Source organism: Pholcus phalangioides, unplaced genomic scaffold (assembly GCF_987345545.1).
Source record: "Pholcus phalangioides strain wild (caught in Gottingen) unplaced genomic scaffold, Ppha-v1.0 ptg000015l_1, whole genome shotgun sequence".
NCBI classification, from domain to species: Eukaryota; Metazoa; Arthropoda; class Arachnida; order Araneae; family Pholcidae; genus Pholcus; species Pholcus phalangioides.
This window is the reverse complement of record NW_028301608.1, coordinates 76,981,759-77,007,487: the sequence shown is the minus strand read 5'-3', so window position 1 is coordinate 77,007,487 and position 25,729 is coordinate 76,981,759. Positions and strand designations below refer to the sequence as shown.

Sequence of the window (25,729 nt, the reverse complement as noted above, 5' to 3'; positions counted from 1 at the left end):
GCCACTCATGGTATCCCAGATTCTATATTGTCAGATAACAGACCACCGTTTTCATCTCTCAAATATCAAATATTTCTCGAATCCAACTCCATCTGCGTTGTACTAGTTGCACCTCACAGAGCTGCGGGAAATGGGCAAGCTGAACGTTTCGTTCAGCTTGCAATGGAAATCTACCAAAGATGCATTAAAACGCATCGTATCTGGTTCACGGCAAAAGCGACTCTCCTAGTTCCTATTACATCAACATATTACACCATGCAGTTCTACAGGATTGAGTCCGGCAGAACTGTTGGGAAGGAGATTGCGCATCTGTTTAGGCCGGTTGCATCCCAATTTTGTGAGAAATCAACGAGAAAATCAAGAGCTCAAATTTGAGTCTGATAATCGAAAAGTACGTTGATTTTCTGTGGAAGATGCAGTATATGTGAAAAATTACACGCAAGGACCGTGTTGGGTCTCAGCTACCGTCATCAAACCGACAGGTCCGATTTTGTATCAGGTGATGAAACCATCTGGAGCCAAACCATCATATTGTGGACATCACATAGATCAGATGAGAAATCGTGTGGTGAAGTCACCAGGTGAAGATCAAATAGTTCCTGAACCTGCAAAAGAACCTAGAGTTTCAGACGAACAGCAGACTTCTGTGGTTCCTGTCTCTGAACCGTTGCAAACAGATGAGTCCTCCCAGGTTCCTATTCAGTCATCTCCAGTTCAACCATCCATTGCTTCCTCTCGAACAAAGAGAATGGTGTCCAAGCCAAAGAGGTACGGCATCGACGACTTCACATAATATCTCAGCAAGGGGAAAGGAATGTGGTGATCTGATCCGAACTGAACTTGTGACGGTGACGTCTAAGTGACATAGCTGCTACGTTATTAGACACTAGCTCCAGTATATCATATAAATTGTGAGCTCCCTCTTATCTGGTTACTATTCACTGTTCACTCACTAACATGTAGTTGTTCCGATGTTAATTAAAGTTATACTTTCACGTTCTTCTGCCTGTGCATTCTCGGCAATATCACAACAATAATTTAAAAAATATATTTACAGGGTTGGCCAGTTTTTGCCGCAGTGGAAAAAACCACTGTAAAAATCGTCCCAGCAGAAATAGTTTTGCTAGTGGCAAAAATCCATAGAATTAAAAAATTGGATTTATCTGTTTTCAGTTCAATAAATAAATAATTATAAAGTCTTTTACTTATAATTCTTGAATTGCAAGATCATCGTAAGCTGTAGGTGAAATTAAACTTACCTGTTTATAAATTTTTTTTCATATTAGTTCTATTCGATTACTATTATTAAACTGATAAACGTTTGAAAAAAATTCCAGATTGTGTCTTCCCTGAATTACACGGGTGTATAACTGTGCACTGCGAAGATGATACTGCACATAGTGAAAGATCACTATTACTGTACAAGACAGCATCTTGCTATATTGTCACACTGTGCAGTATAAACATTATACAGAACACCTACTATATATAGTATCCAACCCCAGTTCAATGGCTTTTAATTCTTCAGAGAGCAGTTATGTACCAGACTAGGCAACACAAAAATGTTAAACCACACACACAAAGCTAAGCTTAATCCAGCTCTTCATTCAGGGAGGATTAACAGGGCTGTCTTAAGAGCATCATGACCCATGGCCAAAAGATTTTTCTGAGGTCCTACCAGGCAGATTCTTGAAAATCTGAACAAGATCTCATTTTTGTGAGGCCTCTTTTGCTCTTGAAGCCCCCGGGTCGTGCCCAAGTGGGCCCCATGCCTTAAGACGGCACTGAGGATTAAGAGGGTTCAGGGGAGAAAAATGACCAGAGTTGTTTTGATTTCATTCCAGAGACAAATTATTTAGGTCACAAAACCTTGAATCTTTTCAACCCCTTCATCTACTGGCTTTTGGGAAAAAAATCTGAAAATCCCTATTTGCAGTATCTGCTATAATTAAAGTTTCATTGTTTGTGCATGTTAGAAAAAAGAAGAGTAGGGTAAGAAAAAGAACAAAAGAAATATGGAAGAGAAAAAAAACAGTGCAGTAGATTAGAGATGGGACGAATATTCAGTTCTTTTGCTGAATATTTGGTTCAGCCCAATAATGCTGAGGTATTTGGCTGAATATCTGTGTAAATCGGAGCATAAAAAACTAATTTTAAAAAACTAAATTAATTGGAATTTTTCACACAAATTAAAAATTTACTGATATTTTATTGTAGGGTGTATATCCCTTTCTATGAAAGGTTATGTCAGGGTAAATTTCAAGGATAAGAGAAACATTAAACTGAAAATATAATCCTACTACAATAAAGTGGATGTGAGTATGCATTTACACAAGTTCAACCAAAGGATCAAAATTAAGGATGCACCCAAACAAGATATGTATTTAGCTACCGAAAGGGACAAAGAACATCTAAAGGGGAAAAATAAGAGAATAAGTAGTAAATCTTATGATGCATTGCTAGTTAAGAGTAAATGATGTGGTTGACATTTTCTTAACTATATGTATAATTGGTAAAAAGTGTTGAAAAAAATTTGATTCCGTAAGTAATATTAAAATACAATATGATAGCTAAATTTGATTTTCAGTACCATTGCAACGGAAGTCTTTCAATTGCCATTTTTTAAATATTTATTCAAATAATAAATTGTATAATTAAAGTTCAATTTCAATCATTTAAAATTACCAATAATTTTATTTTTAATTAAAACATTGGTTTTATTCATAATTGTGATGAATTAAAAAAAATTGATATTCGGCCAAACGTTAGCAGAATATTCAGTTATTTGGCCAAATCACTATTCGTCCCATCCCTACAGTAGATGAGAGAGTGCTCTTTCACGCTCACCCTCCCCATATATTCTTTTTTCCTCTCTTATAGTTCTCAGTTCCAAAGTTACACCGGTTTACGATACATGTATAATATTCTATGTGCTATGTGTGGGGGACATCATGAAATACCGGAGTACAAATGGAAATAGGGAGGGAAACAAACTTCTATTTATAAAGTTAACAATGAAGCTTTGTGATAATGAAAAAAAGAGATAAAACAATCAGGGAGAGCTAGAATGAATTTTTTTTTCATTTGCCTTTAAATGAGATATCTTGTCCATGATCAGTATAAGGGGTTAAAGTGAATTTTTATCAGACCTTCAGAGGGGTAGTTGGCTTAGTGAGAAAGCATCTTGAGTGAACATTTCTTAAATGAGATCTGCTAATCACACATAATCGGAATTGGTTAAAAGAAGTGGACACAAGGCTACCCAAGACAATACAGCAATACCTAAATTTTCCAATGTTAAATTACATTTTGGAAAATTCTTACAAATATGCATCTCTACTGCAATTTATATAATAGGCCATTATGTGATTAATGAATTGTGAATCATAGAAATTCATTTCAGTTTATAGATTTGGAAACCATTATTTTAGCTTGGAGTTTTTTCAAGCAGACCCTGTTAAAGCAGCTTCTAACAGAAGGTGAGTTGCAGTATTCATATTCGCAATTTATGTATACTATTGGGAGATAATCAAATAAAGGGAATTTTTGCATATGGAAGTCTCATACTCTGTTTATTTATATAACTGAAAAATAATGTATGAATTCAACTTTCTTAGCATAATATCTAAAATTTTATTTGCAAGCAAATTAAGGCTTGGCTAACACATCAAGTGCTGCATTGTCAGAGATAGCAGATTTCTAATTAGTGTAAATGAAGATATCTGTATTCATATAATGTCAGATAAAGACAAGCACAGCAACCTGACTAGAGAAATCAAGAGAATCTTAAACATTCGTTTGGCTTCTGAAGTCATCAGACCTCAATCACATCGAAACTTTGTTCAGTGAGTTAGAATGCTCACTTTAAGCTGTCGACTTACTATTTTATTCTGTGAAGATTAGATTTATTCTTCTTCGCCCAGATAGTTATGAAATGCTTGGATCAAAATCCTATCTTTGTTTCTGCAACTACCTAAGTGTATAGCTTGTTATTGTTATTTGAGGGTGGGGGGACGAAACACACAATGAGCGCTACTTACTGTGTGTAATAAATGGAGTGTATATGTATGGGGAAAAGTAATAAAGTGGGTAATTATGTATAATTGCAGGTTATTATGCATTATCAAGGACCTTTTCAGTAAGCTTGATAAATTTTGTTCTTATACCAAGATTTTATCAAATTTACCGGTGATTGTGTATAATGTTCAGGTCCTATTAGTACATAGGTACATCATCAGACTTACCTGAATTTACCAGACATTTTGCGTAAACGTCAGTCTAGGTCTATCAATGCAATTGGTATTGTTGTTATGTTTGCAAATGTTGATAAGCATAAAGAAAGCCAGCAATATAAAACATAATAATTATTATCATTAAAACAAGATATAAAGACATAAAAATTCTAATTTTTACATTTTTATCTTTTTTACATTAATTTTTTTTCCGATTTAATTCAAATTTATGGTAAAATTCTTCCAAGTGCATGTATCATGTATAGGCGAAACTGATAAGTGGTTAGGTTATAAATTTTTGCATGTTTATCAAATTGCCAAATCTCATTTGGAAAGTATGCACAATTGTTGGTTGTATGCACAAATAGATGGTTTAAAAAATTCGAAGAAAAATATCTATAATATTTTAATTAAATTCCTTCATCTTGAAATGTTATTTTTTCAATATTAGTAACGCAAGATTTTCTGTAAGATATTTCCTGTATCCCCTCCCCCCACCATGGCCTCCTACATGCTACAGCAGGACTCCTAGACCAGACTTTTTATGGGCCCCTACAAAGAGAATTTGTTGTAAGGTGGAAAACTGGGCTCCTGGGCTGGAGCCGTCAGCCCCGAATTCGAGGAACCATGATTCTCTTCACTCCCCAAGTAAATTCAAGTAATGAAATAAAATGCATGCTATTGCGATTCAGTTCTGAGCATCTGTCAGACCAGACATGGCCCGGGCTCAGTCTCTTCAGGGATATCAGTCCTTTGACTGTGTGAGCCATGCTGGGAAGTTCTGAGCATCTAGCAAGGACGTTTTAACAAATATTTTTCTTGCGGAATAAAAGCGAAAAGACTAACTACTATGCTTACACACTGCTTATTCCAAGAAATAGGAAGTTTAGTTTTTATTTTACACTAAACATAGTATTTACATTTGGGGGGGGGGGTAGGTAGGAAAAATCCAGGTCTGGGATTCAGTGAAAGAAGCAAGCCTGGAGCGGCTTGATACCAAGGTGTGGGGTTCCAGCATCAAGGGCGGGTCCTGACAACTGTCAATAGTGTGAGACGTAGTTTTGGATCTCTTCTGCCGTAAAAGTTGTAAAATGACCCTAATAACCCGCCGTTGTATTTTTTAGCTAGATAAAATGCTTGAAAAAAATTGTTTCTCTCCTACGAATCATTTACAGTTTGAATTTTACTGATACATATATATAGGTGCTTTAACCTAGTGGCTGAGACCATTTTAGCTCCTTCCCCCAAATAAATTTTGTGGGGGGGGGGGGGAGGCTGTAAGTCCAGACATGATTCACGCTCTGTCCCAAGAGGAATGTAAGCGTTTTACCCCGAGGTGTTGGACCACGCTGAGGGGGGGGGGGAGTGAAGGCTGAGCGTCAACAATTAATGAATATAAAATGCAACGCAAAATTTGCCCCTTCTTCAGTGTATGGGCTCGGGACCGGACGATTGACAACTTCCACTCCCCTCAATATTTTCTTCATGTTGGTGTCTCTGACTGACAAAATATTTTTTCCAAGTTTTTTTGCTAGAATTCTTCTGTTTTTATTTAGCACCAAAGCCGCCCCTAACCAGCATGAAACTTTTTGCTATCTATTAATATAAAGTTTTTTACGTAAGAATTTTAAATAGCAGTGGTTTTCCAAGTATTCTTCGAGGTTCCTAGGGGTGTCACTGTGAGTTTGCGACATTGATGCGTGTGTTTCGTGCTCTAAAATTTTTTTTTGTTTCTCTGAACTGTTCTAGAAGGCCGCAGAGAAACGATGGCTAGGAAAAGGAAGGTTGACAAACATTCGAGAACCACTTGATGCTGTATAAATGGAATTATTGCTTACCTAGTTGCTTCAAAAAGATGGTTCAAACACGCATGTCTTATCTTTAACAGTTTAAAGGAAACAAACGGCATAAATGGCCAAGCCACTCTGTCAAGATCACATAAGCAAATTACCCCATATATCCGCCGGTATCAGTCATAAACAAGAAGACAAATTTTTCTAAAAAAAACAGCATTCTCTTCCGGCATTCACTTGGTCCTCTGAAAACATGTGCCTGGATCTACCCGTCAATGCAGAATTTCATTTATTGTAATAAAACACGTTTTTACCCCTGAGGCAAAGGAGGGACGCCTGCTGAGACACAATCTAGAAGAAAAAAAAAGGATGTGTACTCTTCTTTCTATCTCTACAAAAATACCCTTCGTAGGTGCTTGACCATGCAATTAACTACTGGACACGTGTATAGATGAAACGAACCGACAGAATGAGACATGTATAGGGTGAGAAAAATGGTTTTTGTTAATTTTTTTACGAAAGCAATCAGTAAATGGTTTCCGTCCGAAACTGTGGGTGGTCAAGCAGCCATAGCACCCCCGATGCCACTGCTAAAACATATGGTGTCTGGATACCCTCCATCCCTTAGGCAAAAACCGTGAATCTTCGACACAAGCAAAAATTGTGAGAAAGAAGGGCGGACCTCCTTATCGGCTTAATTTATCGGTGCCTTTAAAGGCTATATCAGTTGTTTTGAAACCAGAGGCTCCAGCAAGATTCAAGACTCATTACGAGGGAGAAATAGACAATTCTTTTTTTCTTTTCAATTTTTTTTCCACATTCGGTATTTGCGAAAAAATGAAAATGAAATTTTTATTTCTGAATCAAAATTCTGTGGGTGCTCTGCCCCGTTCTACAAGAGAGTGTGGGTGCTCGAGCACCCACAGCACCCCCGGCTCCGATGCCACTGGCTGGACATGAATTAATCAGGCTCAAGTCGAAGGTATCACTGTACCGTAATTGAATGGTAGATTTTTATGATAAGGTTTGCGTCATGAGTTTCTTAGTGGGTTTATTTAAGATGTAAATTAACAAAAATTAATGCAAGAAAATTGACAGCTTTGGATGCATGTTTATACACAAAATTTTTTTAGACACTGAAATATTGAAAACTTTCTACCTCTTAAATTAAACATTTTTTTTTAAGGAGAGAAATATCTGATGACATTTTTCAACATTTTGGATTTTTCTGAGCAAGGTGAGTAAATTATGGCTTATTAGTTGCAAAAACATTTTACTTGTAGCGTTACCTAGACCTACCAGTACAGTAAAGCATTGATTATCAGAAACGATTTGGGACTGGGGGTGTTTGGATAACTGATTTTTCAGATAACTGATCATTCACGGAAAAAGTTGTACCAGTGTTATAGGAGCAATACGAAACAAAGAAACAGTGGTATTAAACACAAAACTGTATATATGTTGAGAGATAGACAGCTTTGTCTCAGTCCAAGATGTCTAGGAAACTGATATTTTTTGGATAGTATGGTAAGAAAGGTAAACATGGAAAGAAAGGTCATCTTGTTTCCACCGGGACTCGAACTCAGGCCTTCTTTCATATTGGGCAAGCATGCTACCATCTACACTGCTGAATGAATGAATGCCATAACTTCGCCCACCTGGAGTCATGCCATTGCCGAGAATCTACACTACCGGAGACATGACCCTGCTTTCCTTATTTCACGCACTGTGGCATGAGACACTGAAGTATAGACATTAGTAGCCTCTCTTAACTTCAGGAAATGGTGCCCAGATGGGACGGCTTATCTCTCTCTCTGTACAGACCTTATCTAGATAGACACATCTCTCTCTATACCGTTCCACCTGGGGGACAATTCCTGAAGTTAAGAGAGGCTACTAATGTCTCTACTTCAGCACCTTATGCCACAGTGCATGAAATAAGGAAAGCAGGGTCGTGTCTCTAGCGGTGTGGATGGTAGCATGCTTATATACCTGGCATGCAAGAGAACCTGGATTCAAATCCTGGTGGAGACAAGATTACTTTTTTTTGAGTTCTTCTCAGCATAATATTCAGAAAACATCTGTTTCCTTGTATATATTTTATATCACCATGTGTACAAATAACACAGAGAACTGACTAGCCTAGTTTGACAGGTTCAAAATGGCCATTAAAGTAGGCCTAAAGATTATGAGGAGAAGTCCAAAATTTTCTTTTGCTTCTTTAAAAGCCCTAGTGGAACTTCTCCGTGGTGTGCAAATTTGAATTTGCCGACTTGAACGCTTTCGGTTAACTGATGTTTCGATTGAAGGTATTCAGATAATTGATGCTCTGTTGTACTTAGACTCGCGAGTGATCAAAGTTACAAGCAAAACATATTAGATGAAATCACATAAACTTGAAAGCAGATATTTGGTCTCGTGTAAAAAGCAATAAATAACTATTTGCTACAGGGAAATCTGGGCAATTCGCACAAGATGGTGTAAATAGCTTTTTCACTGTATTGTGTGCTGTATTTACCTTGAAAAGGAAAAAACAAGTCTGCATAGAATAAGGCCCTATTATTCTATAGCCTATTTGTTGATTTTTACCAGGGTTGGGAAGGTTTTTCTATGGTGGGGGAACCAGTCAGAAGATACTAATTTCATAATAAATTACTATGGTATTAAATTGTCTCTTTGAATAGATGCAAAACAGTTTTTATTGATAAGAAATTTGAGAATGCAAAGAGAAGGTAGATTTCCTACAAGATTTTGAGTTGAGGTTCTTTCATAAAGTAACCTTTTTGGAAAGAATCTCAATTTCATTTTGACTTATACAACTTATAATATGTATGAAAAAAAAGTTATTTTTCAATTAGCCTCTTACACCAAGAAGTACTTTATTTTGACTATTCATTCATTTCATACTTTGTTACAAGAAAATTTTTTTTTGCTTTCCAGGTATATATGAGGTTGTAAACAATCTTGGTTCATTAGTAGCACGTCTGATATTTTTGCCTATTGAGGAGAGCTCCTATAATATTTTTTCCACTTTGCTACAACGTACATCTGCACATGCTCAGAAAATAGTAAGTTCTTTCTCTTCTGGAACTGAACATATTTGTCACGGCTCAGATTATATATACTTAATGGCGTTCAATACTAATGGTGTTCAAAATTAAAAGCATAAACAAAATTTTTGAATGCCACAAAAGTATACCTGACAGAATTTGATAAAATATCGTGGTCGTGGGTAATGCTAATGACAGCAAGAATGTTTAAAACTGATAAGGCATCTGAAATGAGGCTAATATGATATGTAGTCACCAGACCTTTTGTTATACAGCTCCTCAACTCTTTTTTTTCTGTGGTTCTCAACTTCAAGGCGCAAATGTAAGCTGATCTCCTGATCTTCCTGTTAAAAAGTCTCACCACAGAGAGCAACAGGCTTGCAATGGTGCAAGTATTTAGTCCATACTTGCCATCCATACTATTTAATTTCTGCAGTTTCTACAGATTTCTACCATAAAATATGGAGATATAGTAAATTGTGGAAAACTACAGGAATCTTGTTTGTTTCAGAAACTTCTTTTGTTCAAGCCTTGGAGTTTTGTCTTTCTTGGAGTTCCATTATCCTAACACATAAAAAATGATGTCATGCAAAGCCAGCGTTTTCAAAGAATAAATATCAAATCAAACAATTGACATAAAAAGCTGTGGTTTGCACTAAAATAACTATTTATCATGGCCTAGAGTTATTTTTAATAAATAAAAGAAAGTTCAAATTTCACTAACAGATGGCATTGTAAAATGAAAAACTCGACAACTATGTATGTATATGAAATTGATTTTCTGTGTCAATTCAAATCCACATTTTCATATCAATCTTTGCCAAGTTTTGTATGTGTTCCAAACAGGTCCCAAGTTACTCTGAAGAGCCAAAAACACTGGTACACCTGCCTAATATCGTGTAGGGCCCCGCGAGCCCGCAGAAGTGCTGCAACACGACGTGGCATGGACTCGACTAATGTCTGAAGTAGCACTGGAGGTAATTGACACCATGAATCCTGCAGGGCTGTCCATAAATTCGTAGGAGTAAGAGGGGGTGGAGATCTCTTCTGAACAGCACGTTGCAAGGCATCCCAGATATGTTGTTCAATAATGTTCATGTCTGGGGATTTAGTGTCTAAAGTCAGAAGAGTGTTCCTGGAGCCACTTTGTAGCAATTCTGGACGTGTGGGGTGTCGCATTGTCCTGCTGAAATGGTCCAAGTCCGTCGGAATGCACAATGGACATGAATGGGTGCAGGTGATCAGACAGGATGCTTACGTACCTGTCACCTGTCAGAGTCGTATCTAGACGTATCAGGGGTCCCATATCACGCCAACTGCACACGCCCCATACCATCACAGACCCTCCACCAGCTTGAACAGTCCCCTGTTGACATGTAGGGTCCATGGATTCATGAGGTTGTCTCCATACTCGTACACGTCCATCAGCTCGATCAATTGGAACCGAGACTCGTCGGACCAGGCAACGTGTTTCCAGTCCTCAACAGCCCAATGTCGGTGTTGTCGGGCCCAGGCGAGGCGCAAAGCTTTGTGTCGTGCAGTCATCAAGGGTACACGAGTGGGCCTTCGGCTCTGAAAGCCCATATCGATGATGTTTCGTTGAATGGTTCGCACGCTGACACTTGTTGATGGCCCAGCATTGAAATCTGCAGCAATTTGCGGAAGGGTTGCACATCTGTCACGTTTAATGATTCTCGTCAATCGTCGTTGGTCCCGTTCTTGCATGATCTTTTTTCGGCCGCAGCGATGTTGTAGATTTAATTTTTTTACCGGATTCCCGATATTCACGGTACACTCGTGAAATGGTCGTATGTGAAAATCCAAATTTCATTGCTACCTCGGAGATGCTATGTCCCATCTCTCGTGCGCCGACTATAACACCACGTTCAAACTCACTTAAATCTCGATAACCTGCCATTGTAGCAGCAGTAACCGATCTAACAACTATGCCAGACACTTGTTGTGTTATATAGGCGTTGCCGACCGCAGCGCCATACTCTGATTGGTTCCATATCTCTTTATTTGCATACGCATGCCTGTACCAGTTTTTTTGGTTCTTCAGTTTAGATAGGCTACTTTAAAAGTTTGTCAGAGTTGGGTGGATGCTCGATAGGGTCAGAAAACTGTTTAGCAACAATGAATGACTTTTGGAATGTCTATTTTTGTTACCTTGGTTCCCAAACTATGCTTTGTCACTTTTTTAATCCTCCCAGTATCCAAAGAAAACCCAGGCAGTGCCAGGTATTACTTCTAGCTCAATATAGAATGTCAGATTAACAATTGTTTTCTAAAGTTGAAGAAAATTTACTTTTGAATTGAAAAAAAAAATCAAATGATCAGAAAAATATTTTCTAGAAATTTTGTTTTGGCCTCCTGGTGATGAGCATTGTTATAACGGAGAGGCTTTGTTCCAATGTTGGCATGTATGATTCAGTCATTACACTTCACTCATAGTTCAAAAAATAGATGGCTGATGGCTGCATTATAAGAATCATCACACCGAAACAAACTTCACATCATGTTCACAACAAGTATATGCACATTCCAACATGTACCAATTCATTAGCTCTTCAGAGGAATATGAACAACATGCATATGTGGTTTAGTAGTGATAGTAGTAACTCCTTAACTCAGCATGATGTTTTGGGCTGTCATCAGCATCACAAGAGGATCCTTTTTGATGCAAATAACAGGTCATCATTATTTATTGGTGTCCCAGAAAGAAGAATTCCGATTTTGTATGTTACTCTGATAACCACGTGAAAGATCATGAATCGTTGATATTGTTCTTGAAAATGTGCAACATGCTTGTGCAGAAATTCCTCAAGTGTTTCTAAACATGAGGAACAAGAGTATTGTATTTTTCTATGTTGAAAATTTTATAGTATTCCTTTCATTCCTTCACGGTGCCCCAGGGCCGTCATTTCAACTTTTTCCAGGGGGGGTGGGCAAACATTTTCCAGGGGAGGGGCAAAGCACATGTACTCAATGTATGTATATATATATATATTTATACACCATTTTTAGTGTATTCTCAAAAGCCGGGGGGGGGGGGGGCAGCGCCCCCTCCCCCTAAATGACAGGCCTGCACGGTGCTACAATTTTTCTCTCCTCAAAAAATATCAAAACTTAGGATAATTGCATGTAGTCCACAGATATCTTTCTCCACAAAATTAAATAAGAACTAGGAGTCATAGAAAAGGGTTAATCTATCAAAAGTCTTGGAATATTAATTTCAGGAATGATATGATGTTTTATAGCATAAACAATGATTTCAAGAATCTTACCAGATAGCCTACAGTATTGATTCATATCCTTGTTTAGTTTAATTTGAATTCTTGATTTTTTATTTTAGAAAAATCTTGACCTTAGTACCAAAGTTCTGCAAAATACATTGAAATTGATGGTTCTATTAGGAGTGACCTGCTTCGCTTTTGGGGTGCCCTATTCAAAAACATTATTATTCCTATATGGAGGACATGCTCTGAGTGGAAGCAAAGGTAAAAAATAAAAAAATTATGTTACAAATATCACACTGCTTGACTGCTGATCAGGGTTGGTAAAAAACTGTTTTTTTTTTTTTTGTAAAACTGATATTTTTGGTTTAAATAGCATCTACACTAAAAACAATAGAATTTCTGAAAATCCTCCAGACTTATAATTAAAATAAAATGTTTATTAATGAAATTAATACTATTCCCATATTAATTAATCTACAAATATTTTTTACATTCTAACAGAAACCAAATTTTGCATTTTAATTTTTTTGGTTAACTCAAGGAATTATTTTATATTTGAAAATTCTTAATGCTTAATCAACCATATAATAAAGATATTTCTCCTGTTACTTTCAATATGCTTAATTAGAAAGAAATTTTGAAAAATTGTGATGGGAACTAGGTAAATAAAATGTTTAATGAAGCAAAATTAATGCAGATTAACCTTTTAATGGCTGGTTTTATTAATTATTTTATTAAAATCGATTTTATTAATTAAAATAAATATTTTTCTTACATAAAAGCATTTGATTTTTTTTCCTGAACGTGTGAGATTCCAAACTAAATTTTCAAAACAAAAATTTTACTCATTTCAGAACTTATGTCATAAATTTAATTTTTTGAAATCTATTTTTAAGGAAGAATAATTTTTTTTTGTTTTTAATTTTAATGATGTTTCTATGGACAAGTCCAGAAAACATATAGGAAAAATTTTTTTGGTTGATATTTCTAAACTAAAGGATTAGAAGGAAAAATGAGGGGAAAAAATTTAGAAAATCAATTTAAATCTTAATTCGGCTGGTAAAAGATTAATTAACAATGATTTACTATATACAGGTGATTATAATTAAGTTTCCATTTCAGAACACTGTAAATTAAGAACCACTGGTTAGAATGACTTGGAAATTTGCATGAACATTCCTGATGTAATACAAGTAGTTTTGTATGGCAAAAGGGAAAAAATACTTAAAAATGTGAAATAGACAATTCTGTACTCATCAACACAGGGGCTTGCAGAATGGAAACGATAGCCAGTCAGGGCAAAATGTTAGCATCTGGGCTTAATTAGCATCACACAATTTCATAATTGATGGAATCATAAAAAAAAAATGAAGTCACTTAACAAACAACTATAATTTACACAAAAAGTATTGAATATGTTGACACTGTATGGAAGCACAAAAATGTTTGTTCAACAACAGATTAGAGTATAGAAGAGTTGATCAACTTTGCCCAAGAATATTAAGAAGATACCAACGAATAAGGCAAATACACGAAAATAAAAAGTCCTATTGCATTTCAACAGCAATGGGTGCCATCTTCAGAGGAAAATATAACCACTAGTCACGCTGACTGAGTTTCCCATTGCTGTTTAAATGCAATAGGACTTTTTATTTTCGTGTATTTGCCTTATTCGTTGGTGTCTTCTTAAGATCAGAGTATGCCATGGTAATGATGCGGATGTGCTTCCAATTCACCAAAGTTTGCAATCCGACCACTGAGCATAACATTTTGAGGTGCCCCTCCCCCCAAAGTCAAAAGTTGCAAGGGTTAAGTTCAGGTGAACTAACGACTGGCCATGGGTCGTGTCATCCTGTTATTGTCTAATGGTTCTTCAACTGCTTTGCTGGTGTTGCAATGTGCATCTTGATGAAAGTTGTGCTATTCACACACTGATGCTATTGAAATGCGAAAAGGATATGGTTGCACAAAATCGATTATACCACTGGCTAAGTGCAGCATCATCTACTTGTACATTTATAAGTTTTTTCTTTTGTCAAAGAAAATTCCATTGCTTCTGGAGTATACATGCAAATCTTCAAGTCATTCTGGCCAGTGGTTCTTATTATAGTGTTTTGGAATCAGAACTGTAATTATAATCACCCTGCATATAGCTCATTATTTTTCATAAATCACTACTGTACAGTAGAACCTTGATTAACTGGAGGTAATGGTGAAAGTACTAAAAAAAATCGATTGAATTTAAGTGTAGTTGTGATACACAGTATGAGATGTACTGCTTCTCATAGAAAGAAAATATCTGTGAGGTAATGTAACTACTAGTACCCTGGTCTTTGTCCTTTAGGGATGACCACCTGCCCCTAGCATGAAATGAAATCACTGTTGCTGTTACTTTGGGGGGGGGGGCTGTGAAATAATACACCACTGCATTTAGATGTGCGATGCAATCCTCATTCATGAATTTTCTAAAGATAGAGCATCAGAATGTAGGCCAAGGTTAGAAAATACTTATTGTCATTCTCTTGAATCTTACCAATCTCTTATGTTAAAATTATTCAGTTATCAAAGTTTGTGAAGACCACAGATCTCGAATAGATAGTGACATCTCCAGTAAAATTGTAAATGTTGGTTTTAAAAGAAATTTCAAGGACATGATTGTGATTCTGAAATTGATAGCCAAAACTACTGATTTTGTACAAGAGAATAGCTGCTCCCTAGCTGAATGGGTATTCCTAACTAGCGTGGAAAAAGCTGCAATTGAAGATAAATGAAGCATCAAACAATAAAAAAGGTCTCTTCAGCATATAAAAATAGATATGAACAATCATATTAATAGATGCACCCTTTGCTGCATTTATTCTAAGCTAATCAGTGTTAATTTCTAATATGGAAATTGATGTTACAAAAGAAGAGAGAAATAAGGGTCTTAAATTTATCAAACAAAGCTGTGGTTCTAGGTTCCTGGCAATTACATTAAAATTTTTGGGGAAGCTGGAACCATTTCATGCCAAAAATGTTTTTTTTTTATCCTAAGGTTGTTGATACAATGTCTGATTTTGAGTAGTCGAATAGTTTTATGTTTTGGGTAAAAATGTAATTACGGAGAATGGTGTAATTTCTGAACCAGCTAACCACTGCCAAAGCATCGACTGCCTGTGCTGAAAGGATTTTTTGAACATTTGGTGTAGTTCATTCCAGATAGTGAAACAGATTAGGAGGGGGCAAAGCATCAAAACTAGTGTCGTCTCTAATGAAACAAATGAATAATTATTGAGGGTAAAATTATTCATTTAGATATACGCAAGATATATATTTAAGAAATGCAAGTTGTTTTTTTTCAATTTTTCTTAATAAAATGCTCTTATATATCTCGCAAGTATATGATTCTTTATCTTTAGTTTGCAAATATTTTTTAAATAGTCTTTATTTTTATAAATTAAAATTTCTTTAACTGTATATTCTAAGAAAATATAGATTAATGTTTAGTGTGTTAGCTAAATATATATTTTGTTGAAAAAATTAAAAAAATTGTGATTTAAATAAAAAAATTACAAAAAATTGTGATTTAAATAAAAAAATTGTGATTTGAATCAAAAAAAATCAACAACTTTGGTTGCAAAGCATTTAACTTTATGATATGCCAGGATAAACTGTTGAGCCTAGAAAAATATCCTTAGTGTTATGAGAACTTATGTTTTTCCTAAACCTTTTCAAACCTGTTTGACTGTCCCTTTTATATGCATGCATATGTGTATACTCACTAGAATAAAATTAAAAACATAATCTGTATTCGTCTGCCACACTTGCTTCATAGGCATATCACACCAGAGGTTCAGTATTCAATTCAAAATGACCATTATCATTACTTAATTTCAATTAAGCATCTTAATATTGGCTGTAGAAACATGAACAGGTCTTTGAATAAGCTAAGTAGAATGGTATTTAGAGAGATATAGATGACTTTTTTCTCAGCCAGAGATATCAAGGAAACAGTTATTTTTCGGATATTATGCTGAGGTGAGCTCGGGAAGAAAAGTCATCACGTCTCCGCCGGGACTCGAACCCAGGCCCTCTTGCATACCGGGCAAGCATGCTACCATCTACACCACTGGAGACACATGAATCTGCCTTCCTAATTTTACGCACTGTGTCGTGAGGCGCTGAAGTAGAGGCATTAGTAGCCTCTCTTAACTTCAGGAAATAGCCCCCGGGTGGGACGGTTTTAGAGAGATATAGATGACTTTTTTCTCAGCCAGAGATATCAAGGAAACAGTTATTTTTCGGATATTATGCTGAGGTGAGCTCGGTAGGCAGATTCATGTGTCTCCAGTGGTGTAGATGGTAGCATGCTTGCCCGGGATGCAAGAGGGCCTGGGTTCGAGTCCCGGCGGAGACGTGATGACTTTTCTTTCCGAGCTCACCTCAGCATAATATCCGAAAAATAACTGTTTCCTTGATATCTCTGGCTGAGAAAAAAGTCATCTATATCTCTCTAAAACCGTCCCACCCGGGGGCCATTTCCTGAAGTTAAGAGAGGCTACTAATGCCTCTACTTCAGCGCCTCACGACACAGTGCGTGAAATTAGGAAGGCAGATTCATGTGTCTCCAGTGGTGTAGATGGTAGCATGCTTGCCCGGTATGCAAGAGGGCCTGGGTTCGAGTCCCGGCGGAGACGTGATGACTTTTCTTTCCAAGCTCACCTCAGCATAATATCCGAAAAATAACTGTTTCCTTGAGAATGGTATTTGTCCACACATAGTGGCTCTCTGTGGAAACTCTGGGGCTTTTTTATATTCACATGCAGCTGGAAGAGTTTTTACAAATACTTTTTTTTTTCCTGATCATTTTTCTAGGTGTGGACTATCAACCAAAAATTATAGCACACATTTTTCCATTACAGCTATATACATTTTAGAACTTTTAGTTGAAGAATGATAAAAATAGATATAGTGTGAGTGGGATTGGGGGGGGGGGGGATGACAACTGATGATCACTTATCACACAGAGATAGGTTTCATTTTTTAGTAGAGAGAGAAACAGGCAAAAGAAATCCTTCAAGGTCACTTGTATGATGTGTTTTTTTGTAAACCCTTAATAATTGCCATATCAGAAATCACTAAGACCCTCCCCCCCCCACCCTTGTGAAATGCATTAGTTTTTTTAATAAAGTAGACTTTCTTCTGATTTTCCGCAGGTGCAAAATAGGAGGGATAGGAAAATTTTGAAAAATTAGCTTTACAAAATATTTTTGCTAGTCATCATTAAAATAAAAGGTTTTAAGAAGGTAGATGAGAGCATCAAGAAGACAGGCAGTTTTGTTAGTAAAGCTTCTAATCCCCCCCCCCCACACTTTCAATACTTATATCTAAATCTAGAGTTGTCTATGTCATCCCACAATGAGATATATTTAAATTTTGATTGCACACTAATATCTGATAATAGAATTTTATATTAAAAAATTATTTTTGTACATTAATATTTCCAAATAATTGTTTTAAAAAATGTTTTATGGATTTTTGTCAGTTTACAAAGGAATTTCTAAAAACACAATGTATCAACATGGTTTAGGCAGGTGACAGGTATGAAATAAATGCCAAATACACAAGATAAAAACATAAAATTTCTGTATTTTACCCTAATAATGTTCTTTTTTTTTAGCTCTTCAGTTGTTAAAATGGCATTGTTTCTACATAATTTTCATAGCCATAAATGGAATTACAGAATCATTTGTATTTGCTGTGATGACTTCAACTGAAATAGATAGGTAATTTTTATTTTGTACAAAAATGGCTACAATATGAAATAGATTTATATTTTGAATTTGCAACAACTATCTTAAAAACTTATGTTCAGAAAATAATTATTATTCATTATTTCTTAAAAGTTAAGCATGGGATACTAATTTGCAAATGATGGAAATATTCATGAATTTCATTGTGCAAAACTTAAATGAAAAGCATTATGAAAAGCATTAGCATTATGCTAGTGATAGCACATCACTGCTATAAAGTGACATGTCCAATTATAATTCATTATGTAAAAATTACACAAATCAGGTGTTATATAAAAACATCTGGTATGCTCATAGATTAAAGTATTAAAAAAAAGGAGTTTGCATTTTAGATTATAGTTCATTTTTGGTAGATTGACTTTGCTATTCATAATCAACGGGAAGACTATGTCTAGCAGACTTTTTGCTATTATGATGGTGGTTATCTACATACTTTTTGATTTTGGACTATGAAAAACTTAGTTCATAAGTTTTTCGCAATATGAGCAAAATTTTTTAACAAATTTTACTTTATGAATTAGGGATATCTCACACTATAAGTAATATGTATACCAAAGCTTCCTTGGGTATCTCTGAGCTATGACAGAAAATAAATGTGAATGGAGACGTAAATAAGTGATCATGTTCATATTAAATGTTCATTCAAAATTTTGTGTGTTTAATGTAAATGTGAGTGGCACATCTAAGTACTTGAGTACACCCAGTACACATGTTCAATACTTGTCAAAACAAAAAAAAAAATGCTCATATGATGATATAAGACTACATTATACAATTATAAGAATTATATTATAAAATGTATTATAATAGGTCAATAGAGAGAGAGAGAGAGAGAGAGAGAGAGATGCTTCCCCCCATCTTGTCCTCAGTTGACAATCAAAAGATAAAAAAAGAATGAAATCATTTCTCGTTAAGTGTATAAATATTGAAGTTCGTGCAATGTGGAATACTGATCATTGAAGGACTGGACACACCCCGCTTCCCATCTCAAGTAGATATCGAAGCAATGTGGAATACTGCAATATAGTATTTGCAGCATCAATATACATATAATATATGTATGTTTTCAGACTATGTAGTTGTTACAAGAGTATCGAAGAAGGATATACAGTAAATAATATTCATGTATGGACTTTACCCATTTCACTATGTAATATTATTGTATAAAGTAAATATTAATTACAAAATTTTTATTCATGTTTTAAGATATCTTCATATCTCCATAAAAAAATTTCCCATATACCAATTTCCAAAATTATGGTTCATTTTTATCACACCGTATTTATTCACATGTACGTGTATGATATAATATAAATACAGTGAAACCTGTATAAAACCGAAGCTTACAGGAATTCCTCTCTTAAAACTGTATAAAACCAAAGGTCAGGAGACCAAAATTATGTATGCAGTGATTTATTTCTATCGCTTACAAAACTTGTTTTGAAAACATCACCCTAACTTCTATAAACCAATGAGTGTTAAACAAAGACATGCTATATTATTATTTTCAATTTTTTCATGTTTGCGGTTTTAAATAACTATACATTTGAAATTCCACATTTAATGTTCTAATAGTTGAACTTTAATGTAAAACGTTCTCCTGAATAGCAATAGAATGAATACTTACTTTTGTCAAAAATGGAATTTTTTAATACAGTGAAACCTTGATAAAATTATATTCTGCAGACCAAGAAAAAATATCACTGTAGAAGGATTATCATTTTATCGAGAGGCAAATTTATCCTTACATGTGATCAAATTTATGCTGCTGTTGTCATCTTTTCTACATTGAAACTGTTAATACCACCAGAAAATGCGCTTTTATGTATTTATTCGCCCCAAAAAATTGTAATTTATTAATTATAAAAATTTATTAAGATTTATTGCCTCTGTAAAGAAGTTTACCGCGTTGCACTTTCGTGTCTTACACAGAAAGTAGCTATAACTTCCTTTAGCTTTCGGTGATTTTTTATTGCAAGATGCTGATGTTATCAGATGCCTTCAGAAGAGAGAAAATGAGTGACAAGATGAAGTTAAAATTAAATTCAAAAACGATTTTTTAAGCAAAATATAAAAACATATCGTGTTTTACAGTGGTTTCAGAAATCTGAAAATATCGATATAGAGGGATTTATTGTAGTAAAGAATATTGTTGTAGCGAGGTTTCACTGTATTTAAAATAAAAATTGAGAAATAGCATGACTTTTTAAAAAAAAGTGATGAGATCAACAACCATTAATATTTGTAAAAATTCTACATATCCGTACCACTTAAATTTTGTTTTTTTATGCCTCTACAAACTCTATTTTTCTGTTCAAATCCAATACGCTTTTCTTGTTGCTGGTGGCCATCTCTACACTGAATGAAAATCTCTGCTGTAGACAAAACATGGTATCGCTAAATTGTAAATAATGATTCAGTCTCCGTGTGTATTCTCTCCCGAAATTATCAAACTTTTTCTAAGAGATAGAAGTGTTTTCTAACGAAAGTCACCATTTCCATCATAAATGAAATGCTAAACAAGCTTTTACTAAATTTTTTTAAAATTAATTATTAATTAATTAAAGTAAATTCGCTTCCTCTCAAGCCTGACCCTTAGAATCAATTCAGATATATAATAAGCATTCATAGTTTTTCCAAGAAGTGAAAGAGTTCTCTTAACAAAAGGGAGGTGATCATAATGACATAACTTTCCTCCCATCTAAAGGACAAAAACCTGCACTTGGCCAAAAATTCTTTCAGTTCTGGCAGGTTTTGTATCTACAAATAGGCTAAATATGCCTTCGGTTTCCACGTTAGACAGTTTCCATCTTAAAGAGGTTTCCTATGATTGAAAAAGCATTAATTATTCACAAGACTATACATATTTGTTCCATTTAAGACAGGTTTTCATCTCGTACAGTGTCCATTTTAGACAGGTTTCACTGTATTTAGAATTTTTCCTAGGTAATTTTATAATTAAAAAAATTAACATATTGTATGCAAGAACCTTTCAAATAATGTGTATGTATAGCAAATCCTTCTTAAGATGTATTCTTTAAAATCCCAATTCCCTCCCCCCCCCCCCAAAAAAAATAAATTCCTGTTTAAAAGTTTTTCCTTTGTGGTAGGTTTTATTTTATGATCCCAATGGTCATATCTCAAGCAGGATTCACTCTATAAAAACCTTTGCAAAAATTTATTTGTTACAAAAAAAGTGCGCGGCTGATGTTTTACTTTATTACTGGAAATAATCTTTATAAAGTAGGAAATCATTTGATGATCATGTAAACACTCATAAAGTTCCTCATATAATATTGAAATTTCAAATATAATTTTGCACATGCAAATAGTACATCTTATTTTCAATGAGATTTTTTTATGTTCAGAAATGTGGTATTCAAAGTTTTTCACATAGGTTTTTGGTGAAACGTTTTTGAGTTGACAGTTTTATAGTTCATTACTATCATAAACCTGCCAACACTGTTCTTGAAAGGTAGAAAGTTATTTACATTTATTAAATTTTGTATGTCATGACTGTCCTTGGTTCAACCTGATGGATGCTAATGGTTAGATATTGTGTGATTAGATCTATGGATTTTTAAGCCATGAAACACAAAAGAGACTTGTATTAGGCCGTAACTAGGATTTTTTTTTTTCCGGGGAAGTAGATATAATTTTGTTGCACCCTCTCAAGTAGTTTATTTTTTAAAGAGTTATCTCTACTTTTTTTATGTGCAGGCTAGCGTAAAGTTATTATTTTTTGTTATACGTTGGTGGTGTTAAATTTTTTTTTTTTCGAGCCTTCATAAAGAATAAATCCTACATTTTTTGGCTTGTATGAAATAAAATATGGCTATGGTTATTGAAGGTGCACTTAGAATTTAATAATAATATCTTAATGATAATATCTGTATGAGATCTCTGATAATATCTTTCTTTTTTTTTAGACGAAATGTATTCACTGTTCTACTCTCACTGGTCTTTCTATTTTCATCATATTTTTTGATTAATCTATTTGGTGCAGTTGGTTTCATAATTGCAAACTGTGTTAACATGGGTCTTCGCTCTTATTTTAGGTGAGAATTTTGAAAAGTATTCAGTAAAGTGAGATAAAATTTGTAGTGCCCCCCCCCCCCGCATGATGGCGCTGTGGTGTTTCGCCAAGATATAATTATCATTTCATTTCTCCTGGTAGCAACACCACAAAAATCGTGAATCAAAGCCATTTGGTTCTAGGTATTTTTATATATTACGTTATGCCACTCACTGATGCACATGTCTCTGTTGTCCCAGTGCACATGAAGTATTTTTCTCTTTCAGTATTTGTTTCTATGATTTAAATATATTATGTGGTGTAAATAAATAATTGTATATAAAAAAAACAGTTTAAAGATTTAACCAAACATTCAAACTCAGTTGTTTCAACAACGACCAAGAGATTGTGTTTTTGTAACTCAGGTATATCATTGATGCTGAAGTTGTGGTTTTAAAAATGCTGATATGATTGAATGAGATACATATGATGTTTCTCATTTACATTATGTTTGGCTTCAGCCGCAGTTCACCCTTACTCACTCATTTGAATGTTAAAATAATAGATTTATGTGAAGCGCAACTTGAATTTGTTGGTGCAGGATTTCATGGCCGGCATCTAATTTGTCGAAAAATCTAAATTTTTTCGTTGTCTGTTTGAGTTAGTTCTCAACGTTTCCCCAATGCTAGTGGTTGGCATCTTCAGGAGAATTGGTAAAACTAGATCAAACAGAAAAGTCAGTGGTGGCGCAGCATGCCCTTACCGACAACCACAGTGTACAATTCAGCAAAACACAGGTAATAGCTAATGTTGACCATTTCGTCCCATGTATCTACAGAGAGCACTACAGAAATATACAAGCACAAAACCAGCTGTAATAGAAGGGAAGAAACTTTGAAATTTAGTAGATCCTGGACCCCAGCTCTCAGAAGAACGAGAACCTTCAAGTTCCAGCGATAGAATGGCCACAACAGCCAATCAGAACTCTTCATCTCTTGGCCAATCAGGTTTTTTCGGTCTAAGAACCGTTTTCAATTTGGTGCCAGCCGTAGGATCAACTGACTTACCCCAAAACAGTAGTGTATGCCAAGCCACTCGTGTGCACAAATACAACCTGAGACGGATGATGGTCTTTGAACTCGAACAGACAATTTTCATCAAATGATGGCCACGAAAACCTTATCAATTTATTTAAAAAATATAATATATTATTCAGAATATAAAATGAATTAAAACCATTGGGAATTAATGTAATAATTTCTTTGAGGTCCATAAAAGTTTCAGTTGTACTATTTTTTCATTTATACAATGGTTTCCCATAGTCTCTTTGTATAAATATTCTTCCACTGTATATGCGATAGATGTTTTTTATACAACACACACACAAAGATGTTTTTGTATTTTTTACTGTATTAAAATCAATTGGAAGAATAAATTTATCGTAGAAACAAAAGAAAATATTTTCATATATGAGCAGATGCTTTTTTTTTTAAATGAAATTATAATTTTTTGAGACTAATCAGTCATATATTTTTACCTATACAGCTTCGATTTCATTGAGAAATATTTCAATTGTGGAGGTTTTACATGGTTTTTCAAGGAGGCGCTTCCATGTTCTTCTTCTGTGTGGGCATCTTATGTGTTGTGTTTCATGATAACATCATTATCAGATGTAAGTTTTAATTTTCTTTCTTTTCATTTATTGTATTTGTGTTATGCTTTAACATTCCTATGAGCAGTGATTGGCAGGCTGCAGAACTTCTGCATCATTTACAATTTATGAAATATTTAATTGATTTTGAAATATTGCTGTGACCCACACTTATTACAATATGCAAAATTTTGTTGAGTTGCCAGCAACTTCTTGTCCTGTCAGCACAGCTTCAATTGAATGGGCACTAATGGGTAATTTCTGTAACATATAACGTAGTTTGCATTGAAGTATGTTTATTGTGTAACATATCTAGTATGGAGAGAAAAAGGTATTTGAATGCCATTTGATTACAAATTTTTGTTTTTTGACCCTTTAAACCAGTTTTTGATGCTTGTAATGTCAAAAACCCAATGATGGGAAAAAAAAATTATATTTACCCAAAACAATCAGGTGTAGAATGCATGCTGGATTTCATACTTTACTTGTCATTATCAGATTCAGGCTGTTCGAATGGGGGGGGGGGGGCTTACACAATTTTCCAGTCTCCTTCAATGTAAAAGTCAATTTTATAACAGTGTTTTGTTTCCCTTAAATTTGTCCTTCCCCCAACATAGGTGCTTGGGACAACTTGAATGTCACCAACCCTCAGTTGTGGCCCCTAGTATAGTGAACCTAGTAAGTGTGAACAGGGTGTTGGGGGCACAACCTTCTGAATTTGCAGATATTCCCAGTACCATACATAATTTTTGGCATTAATGTAGCTATATTAGCTGCTCTGAACTTGTCAATCTAACGAGCTCATGGGCATGGTAGTCCAGGTTGATAAGTTTTTCACCTACTGTTCCAAAATATGTTCAAAGGTGTTGCAAGTTCGATACCTGATTCGTTCTTGTCAGAATCTCTCTTGACACTGATGTCCAACAGAGGCTGTAATAACATGACCAGAGAACGTATTGCTACTGCAAGAAGTCCTCCCTCTGAGAGGTCCTCCCCCCTACCGTAAGATATATAGGGATAAAATGTTGAACACTGCTGTTTGGATTTTTTCAATGAACTGTAGGTCCTGGTTTTTAATTAACCCTTGTGTACTGAAAATGATTGTGGTGTGACAAAAGTGATCAGCTATCAGTTTTACATTCACCTTATAATTAATTTTTTTCCCTTATCTTCCAGGGTTTCTTTTGTTGTACAGATGGAATGATTTACATTTTATTTCACATTTCTATTGGAATTGGATGTTTCTTGTTTGTAGGTACTCTTGTTTATAATATGGAGAAGAAATTTGTAAAATTCATTGTACTGAGTTGGTTTCAAGATTCCAAAGAAAAAGAAAAATGACCAAAATTGATATATTGAAGTTGGTGAAAAATATATATTTATGTACTTTTTCCTGTGTGTTGTCCTTATTTATACAGTAAAACCTGTCTTCAACAAAATCGCAAGAGACCAAGATTTTTTTCCATTGAACATAGGTTTTCCCTTAATAGAGGTTCAATTGACATAATGTAGAAAATTATGTAACGATTTCGAAAAAATTGAAATAAAATAAATTAATTGAAAATAAAGTAAATAATTTTTAAAAATAAAAAAAATTATTAATTATAGTAAGTAATAATTAATTATTGAATATTTATCACTTGATATGATACATTATTTATTAAAAATTCATACTGCATTTACTTCAACATTACACTCTATCTACAGTACATTACATACACTAACTATTAGCATTGCCAAATAGTGAGCAAAAAATTGAAAGCAGTACTGTAAATGAATTTTTATTTTTCCCAGTGGTCAATAACTATATGCAGTTCACACCCTTTGCTGCCTGACTTTCAATAAACAGTTTTGTTTCAGAAATCATACAAAAAATGCCAGAGTCATTATGGTATAAAAAGCAAAATTTCTGCAGTTCTTTGAAGGTTTTGGCAGTATCTGTATAAAACTTCACCCT

At 34.7% G+C, this 25,729-nt stretch overlaps 1 protein-coding gene and 1 non-coding gene across 2 annotated transcripts in view; both read left to right on the top strand.

Annotated features, from left to right (window-relative positions):
- The window catches only part of LOC149076723 (man(5)GlcNAc(2)-PP-dolichol translocation protein RFT1), a 40,119-nt gene extending 14,956 nt beyond the window's left edge, over nt 1–25,163 (top strand). The window contains exons 7-14 of the mRNA XM_089244354.1: nt 3,404–3,479; nt 7,212–7,262; nt 8,966–9,093; nt 12,431–12,575; nt 17,974–18,079; nt 22,036–22,164; nt 23,667–23,793; nt 24,949–25,163. Coding sequence (XP_089100480.1) covers nt 3,404–3,479; nt 7,212–7,262; nt 8,966–9,093; nt 12,431–12,575; nt 17,974–18,079; nt 22,036–22,164; nt 23,667–23,793; nt 24,949–25,113 — 927 coding nt within the window. The 3' untranslated portion in view covers nt 25,114–25,163. The remainder of the gene's footprint in view (nt 1–3,403; nt 3,480–7,211; nt 7,263–8,965; nt 9,094–12,430; nt 12,576–17,973; nt 18,080–22,035; nt 22,165–23,666; nt 23,794–24,948) is intronic.
- Nucleotides 16,637–16,710, top strand: TRNAP-GGG (transfer RNA proline (anticodon GGG)). The gene has a single exon. It is a non-coding gene; the product is annotated as a tRNA-Pro (tRNA).
- Nucleotides 25,164–25,729: the final 566 nt, after the last annotated feature.